Below are 7,188 nucleotides of genomic sequence, written 5' to 3'. Positions count from 1 at the left end.
GCACTTAGATACAGCACAGAGGGGCAAGGTAAGAGAGAAAGATGCCATAGTCAGTCCATCTTCCATTCTAGAATTATTAGGTTTCAAACCCACGACAAATGGCTAAGGTGCCTATTTAGCATATCAAAGAGGACACTGGCTGCCAGGTTCTCCCTGCACCCCTCAGTCCTACCTGTTGTTACAGGGCCCTTCTGGCTGGCATACCCCACCCCCTACCCTGAACTCTCCATCCCAGGGGGCTGAACTGCTCTTCCCTATACAATCTAGTCATTTTGGTTACCGCTTTTTGTCTTTTGGGCCTCCTAGCTGCTGCACCTGGTTCCCTTCCCTCCCCTCCCTCTCTTCCCCTCCCCCCCTTCACATGGCACAGCTCAGTCTGATCACATCCACGCTGGACTCTCCCCGATGTCCCTGTCCTTGCCTCTGGCTAGGCTCTCCCACATATCTATAATAAACCTTCTCCTCCACCATACCACGTTCTTTCCTTTTCCTTTTTCTTCTCTTTTTTTAATTCATCTATCTGTGCTGTATTCCCTAACCCTCACCTCCCCAAACCATCTACTCAACCCCCCAATCAAAGACAAACAGAGCCCAGAAACGTTTGCTTCCACATTTAATCAAAGGAAAAGAAAGAAAATTTAAGCCTGAGACGGCTGGTGGGGGGAACAAAGGAAGGGGAATGGGCTGAGGGTGGACCATGGCGGGGGCAGGACCCTCCTTCTCCTGAGCTCCTCAAACAGAAGAGGCCACGGTGGGAGGGAGGGCGGGCAGAGTCACAGAGCTAGCTTGGTGAGCACGAATGTGTTCTAACCCAGCCAGGTGCCAGGTGAGCGGAGGAGGCTTCCAGCCTCTATTCTCACCTGGCCAGTGCTTGGGAAGGGGTGTAGAGCGGGGCTCAGTGGGAGAGGTAGGAGGCTGTTCGGAGAGGAGGGGCCCAGCCCTGCCCTTGCACGTGGCTAGGGAAGAGGTGAGGTTTTCTACCACGCTGGGTATCCAGACGGAAAGGATGGTACCAACGCTCCAGCATGGTGCCCACCAGATGTCTATCAGAGGCCATGGTCTTTTGGTCAGAGGGCTTTGTGGGTAAATCAAGAGGGATCAGGGACTGCTCTGACCCTACACACTCGGCCTCCAGGGGAGGATGGAACTGGAAAGTAGGGAAGTAAGCAGGGAAATTTCTCTCCCACTACCAGGCCCCTTAGGCTAAGTAAGGGTCAGGGTCACAGCAAGATGCTGAGCTGGAGAAAAGGACCTTGACTAAAGGGAAACAAAGCTGGGAAGATGTCTGCACAGAGTGAGGCAGAGCTATGCAAATGAGCAGCAGTGGGCAAGGCCACCTCTAGTCTCATTTACATATCCAATGCCGATGCAAATGAGATTCCTAATATAATAAATATATTTCTAGCATTTGTAATAAATATTCTGTTTATTTTCCCTCCCTCCCCTCCCCTAGGAAATGGGCACACAGTGGTTCAGGGGCCAGCTCGGGCTGACATTCCAGCCAAGACTGACACTCAGGAGAACTGGGAGGCACAGGGTGGGGGTGCTGGGGGTCCCCTGACAGGACAGGGGCCTCCTCAAGAAAGATGCAGGATGAGATGTCTCCAGATGTCAAGGACAGAGTTCTTAAAAGGATTATCCTATTTTACAAAAATCACCCTCTCTGAGGACTAAAGGCTGGTACTTAGGGTAGGGGACAGCAGGGGAGCAGAGAAGGCCCAGGCTCTGGGGTCTGGAGTAGGGGCTTGTAAGAAATGGTGGGCTGAGGGGAACCTATAAAGGGACCTCAAAGAGCCACCTCCAAGAGAAAGCAGTCCTCTGCCTCCCCTCAAACCAAACCAAATCCGTGCATATGCATGTGCACGTACAACACACACCCCAAGACCAGAAACAGGGACCAGCACCACAGCGGGCAGAGCTACACACTGCCCAGCCTGGAGTGCCAATGCACCCCCTGGAGTTGTGTGGCAAGTGCTACCAAAGCTAATCTGTCTGTTTCCAAGCCCTGACGCACAGTCTCCTTTCCCTCAGGCCCAATCGAGTCAGCCCTAATGCCAGTGAGCCTCCTACATCATCCAGAGACCAGCCGGAAGCGAACGAAGCCTGGTGTGGGCTGGGGATCCTGGAGTGCTTTTGGTCCCAACAACAGAGGGTTCAGCTTTCTAGGCCCTATTCCCAACCTGGGCTAAGCCAGTCACACTGTTTGGGGAGCAGGGTTTATAAAAGAGGGACACATTGAGAAAGTCCGTGGAGAGACTTTGGCAGTGAGAAGCTGGGAATAAGGGAGGGACCAGGCTACGTTTGCCCCTCGAGTAGCTGAGGCCTGTGTTACCAGTTGCTACAACTGGTTCACGACGGGGCTCCCCCAGCCTCTAAAACGGCCCAGACTGACACTACTGCCCAGGTCTGCCTAGTTACCAGTGGTCTGACCACATGAGAACAGCCCAAGGCTGATCCAAGGACTAGATATAGTAAGGGGTGGGAGGGGCCAAGGAACAGGGTGGGTGTGGCCAGAGGAGAAAAGGCTGGCAGGGTCATCGACCTACTGACCACAAGGCCCCAAGCAGCTCCACTCCTCTCTAGACTGAGCATTACAGTGACTCTGAGATGCTCCTGGACACAGCCTGACCCTTAGAGAGGGACATCGGGAGTGGGCAGCACCTGGGTACGGAGGTACCCCATGAACACCCGCCTCCCTGGCAGTGCACACCTCTGTACTGAAGCCAGCCCCTGCTGGGAACTGTGATCCAGGGAAAACCAGAGATGGGGGGGATGAAGATCATATTCGGGGGTAGGGGAGTGTCATAGGTGGGGTGAAGGATGGATTCCCAACCAGGCAGGGAACAAGGTCCAGAGCAGGGCTCAGTACACCCAGCTGACAGGCACCCATTGGGGCTCTGTTCGAAGCTTCTCCATGGCAGCCTGGAGCTCACGGAAGGTCCTCTCCAGGTTGCTGTTGACCAGGCTGAGGTCAAAGTAGTGCCCATATCCCCTCTGGATGCGGCTGCTCTCCTCCACGGTCCGCCTCAGATCCGCCTCCTGCCCCGCACAAAGGGCTTCGGTCAGTGCCACCAACTCACCAGAGGGGTCTGCAACCTGCCTACCTCACCCCAAAGCCCAGCCACAGTGGTATAGAGTCCCTGTGCCCCACAAGGCTGTGCTCCTGCACCAAGCTTGGATGAAAGGGAGGGAGGGAGGGAGGGAGGGAGGGAGGGAGGAAGAGCTGTAGTGACAAGTAGGGCACTAATCATTCATCAACCCACAGGCTCTTCACCACAGCTCCACACAGGAGGATCAATTTTCTCCCATTAATAACACAAAGCCCAGCTACCAAGAGGTCACTGTGAGCCTATGGCTCAGGCATCTGCCTGACTCCAGCCAGGGTTTCAGTCCCACCAAGGCCCCTCGCCACAGCTATGAAGTGGCATCAGAACTTACCTGGTACCAGGATGATTCCACAAACGAACAATTTCCACCCCAGACTTGAAGGAAGCTCCCTCCCTCCCTCCCGCCCTCCCCCCCTCCCTCCCTCCCTCCCTTCCTTTCTTCCCTCCATCTGGAACTGGATGACTGACGAAGCTGAGGGCAGCCGGGTCCCAGAGGCTCTGGCCACATCTGTTGCTAGGGCCATGGTGCCTAGAGCTGGCATCAGGTCATCAGAGGATGCAAGCCCCACCCAGATAGCCTCTGTGGAGCAGAGGCGCTGTAGTATCGGGCGTGGGGCAGGAAGAACCTTGAGACCAGAGCTCAGCAAACCCTATTCCTGGGGGAACGCTGTATCAAGGTCCAAGTTTCCTCCAGAAGTTTCCCCTGGCCATCTCTGTTCCACAGATTTCCCACTGGCCCTCCGAAGAGTGCAACCCATCCTAGGCCTGGGGTCCAAGTTCCGTGTCCCTGGCTCCGTCTGAGACGCTGGGCACTGTGTTCCTTTCTCAGTCTTTCCTCTCTTCAGATGTACAAATCACTGACCAAAAGTCGTACCTCTCTGAGTCCCACCACCCCAGGCAACCAGCAAACCCTCCCACGGATACTCTGATCTCCTCACCGTGAGCTGTTTCGTGGACACACCACTCTCCAGTGCGGCCCGGTTCATGGCTCGCAGGGTCTCAAAGTCGGGGGCCTCAATGAATACCACATAAGGGACAAATTCAGCTGTCCTCAGGGCCTTCACTGCCTGCAGGGAAAAAGAAGAGGCAGGGAGCACATATCTTTTTTTTTTTTTTTTTTTTTTTTTTCCTGGAGCTGAGGACTGAACCCAGGGCCTTGCACTTGCTAGGCAAGCGCTCTACCACTGAGCTAAATCCCCAACCCCGGGAGCACATATCTTCACACAATGGGAAGATGTGTGGGTGACAGCGTGGGCACCTGAGAGACTGCCTGAAGGAGGCTGGGGGAGGGCTCTAGAAAGTTGGAGAAGGGATCTAGGCGGGTTGGACCCCCTGTAATCGCTGAGGAGAATGTGAGCACTAGGAGGCACTCAGGGGTTGCTGAGGGGAGCAGAGTGTGGGTAGGGGTCCCGGACAGACACGAAAGGGAGACAGACAGTACCTGGGGGTTGACATCCAGCACGCACACTTTGCCGGAGGCAACCACTCCCCGGATGGAGTCGATACGTGTGCCATACAGGTTGCCCTCATACTCGCCATGTTCCAGGTAGCGCCCGGCACGGATGTCGGCCTCCATCTCCCCACGAGACACAAAGCTGTAGCCCTGCCCTTCCCGTTCCGAGTCCTTGGGCCTCCGGGATGTGTCTGGAGGGGAAGCATGGCTCACTAGTCAGTCGAGCCACCCCACCTTAAATATACATAGGTGGGCTCCACCATGTGGGTTGCATGATCTCAGCCCTAGAGGCACAGCATGCCCTCCATCTCCTCAGAACTCGAGACTTCATACACACCTACCCTCACCTTCACCACTGGTGTGCATGTGCAAGACACTTGTCTGGGAGGACCTTCAGAGAACAGCTAGCCCAACCCCATGTGCAATGATGGTATCAGAGGCTCAAGAAGTGGGGATGAGCATCCCAAAGCCATCCAGCGAGGGTCAAGAAATCTGTGCTTAAAGTTCTTGTTTCTGCCTCCAGGAACCACCATCACCCACCTTCACCTCCTGCTGTCCTATCACTTAGATTAAAAGCTCTGTCTGCCATAAGGCCACAGTTCAGCCCTGTTCCACCAGATCCCAAGGTAGACACTCACTTTTTTTCCAAGCCTTTTTGCAAGTAAAACTTGAGCGAAGAAATCCTGAAATAAAGCCAGCCCCTTGACCAGATCCTGAGCCTGCAGTTCCCATCATCCACCCACAGAGGGCGCACACCACACGGCTCTCACCCAAAGGAACCGCCAGACCTGGTGTCCCTGAAGATGCTCATTCACTCGGGCTCAGTGCTATTTAGCACACCTCCACCACCATCCCTCCTTTCTCTTTGCCCTACACCCATCCACCCTCCCACCTCCCGCTTCACGGCCCCCACTCACAGGGCACTGTGGTACCGTAGCGGTCCGGATCCCACAGAATGAGCTTGTTTTTCAGGCTGCGCCGGCCCACCCCCTGCGCACCAATCAACACCAGGGTTTTCCGGCGGAATGGGGGCATGCGGGCCACCTCCTCATAAATGAGCAGTTCGTGGCGGTCAAACTCTGGGCATAGAGAGATGGCACTGCTCACCAGGCTGCCCCATGGGGGGAGGAAAGGGGCTCTCAGAACGCATCAAGGGTAAAAGTGCTTGAGGCCTGGGAAACGGAGCAATTGGGCAGGCCTAGGAACGAGGCTGGCAGAATCACAGGCAGAGCAGACCCACAGGTCACTTTGTGAGGAAGAGAGATGTGACGTATTAGACAACCGGGACAGGAACTCATACCCACCTGCATTCTTGGTAGTCAAATACATCATTCGCTTCTTTTTCTTTCCTGAAAGGCTGCCACATAGGGTCCCTGGCCACAAGGACAAGTGAGTAAGCAAACTGGGCCACGGCCGGGTCTTAAATTGGGGCCTGAGGTGGGGCCGGGGGGGGGGGGGGTTCCTACCCGAGGTCGGGGTCAGTTCCAGGTCCCGCTTCACAAATGCTTTCCGTTTTTCCTCCAACAACTGGCTGGGGATGAGCCCGGCGCTGCCCCCTTCAACGTGGCATGCCTGAAACGGCACATGCCGAAGACCTACCTGGGTAAGGGGGCCCTTCCCAGCACCCCACCTCTTCTGCCCCACTACCGTACTTGGAGACCCTGTAGGAGTGCCCAGGGCTCACCTGCCACCAATTGGCATCATCTTGGTTTACAATCTGGAGCAAGTCCCCGGCGTTGAAGCGCAAGCCCGCTTCCTTGCAGGGTATGAGACTGTCTCGGGCAGGGTCATAATCGAAGTGGCATTTAACAAATACCTGAGCCCAGGGATTTGGGAAGAGTCAAGGGAACGAACAGAGAGCGTGTCCACTGGAAGGGTGCCTGGCAGACCGCCCACCCCTCCCGGCCACTCCCCCTCCCTGGAGGAGTAATGCCCCAGGCCTGCCTACCCCTGCCTTCCCCTGCCTTCCTGGTACTCCTCTCGGCAAGTGGAATGAAGAGATTTAGATTTAGCAATTGAGAAAGTGCCCGAGGCTGGGTCGGGCCCCAGGAAAAAGGAAGCAGATACCCGGTCGGGTCGCTGTCACCTAACCCTGTGTTCTTCCTTCCACCTTCCAGGAGGACAGAGTTCCAAGGGTGCAAAAGCCAAAGAGGAGGCTGAGGTGAAGAGCTTCACAATTCACCAATAAGGAAGCAGCTACGAGGGCAGGTGACGATCCCACCTTACACAGGCCTGCAGGGTGAGGTCTTTGTACACACACACACACACACACACACACACACACACACACACACACACGGGTGCAAAGACCACCAAGATCACTGCATCTCTTTGCATACTCAGGACACTCAACACGATCTCTTGCACACTCAGGTAGGACTTCCGAGTCATAGAAGCTCACCTATCCCTTGCGTATGTGTGTGAGTAATGCCTACACGTAAGACAAATCAGTGTGTGCTTCTAAGTGCCACACTCGGAGACTGTGTGGCTGTAACGAGTGCCCTCAGCCTGGAGGTCCTGCTGCCTCTGTGCCTTAGATGAACAGCCTAGCGTGGAACAGCTTCAAGAGACCTGAGAGCCACAGCTAAGAGGCCCAGCCATCTCTTGGGCCTCGAGCTGGGTAGGGTT

The 7,188-nt window shown here is 55.5% G+C and overlaps 1 protein-coding gene across 7 annotated transcripts in view; it reads right to left on the bottom strand.

The window, feature by feature from the left end:
* Positions 1-596: 596 nt before the first annotated feature.
* The window catches only part of Mpp2 (MAGUK p55 scaffold protein 2), a 30,439-nt gene continuing 23,847 nt past the window's right edge, over positions 597-7,188 (bottom strand). For all 7 annotated transcript variants that reach the window (XM_052756656.1, XM_052756662.1, XM_052756659.1 and 4 more), the window contains 7 exons: positions 6,245-6,376; positions 6,027-6,132; positions 5,865-5,933; positions 5,478-5,639; positions 4,549-4,751; positions 4,046-4,174; positions 597-3,039 (listed from right to left, as the gene is read on the bottom strand). In XM_052756656.1, coding sequence (XP_052612616.1) covers positions 2,863-3,039; positions 4,046-4,174; positions 4,549-4,751; positions 5,478-5,639; positions 5,865-5,933; positions 6,027-6,132; positions 6,245-6,376 — 978 coding nt within the window. In that variant the 3' untranslated portion in view covers positions 597-2,862. The remainder of the gene's footprint in view (positions 3,040-4,045; positions 4,175-4,548; positions 4,752-5,477; positions 5,640-5,864; positions 5,934-6,026; positions 6,133-6,244; positions 6,377-7,188) is intronic.

Source organism: Peromyscus californicus, unplaced genomic scaffold (assembly GCF_007827085.1).
Source record: "Peromyscus californicus insignis strain IS unplaced genomic scaffold, ASM782708v3 Scaffold_3__1_contigs__length_106647218, whole genome shotgun sequence".
NCBI lineage: Eukaryota > Metazoa > Chordata > Mammalia > Rodentia > Cricetidae > Peromyscus > Peromyscus californicus.
Note: the sequence above shows the minus strand (reverse complement) of the source record. Positions and strands in the feature narration are given on the sequence as shown.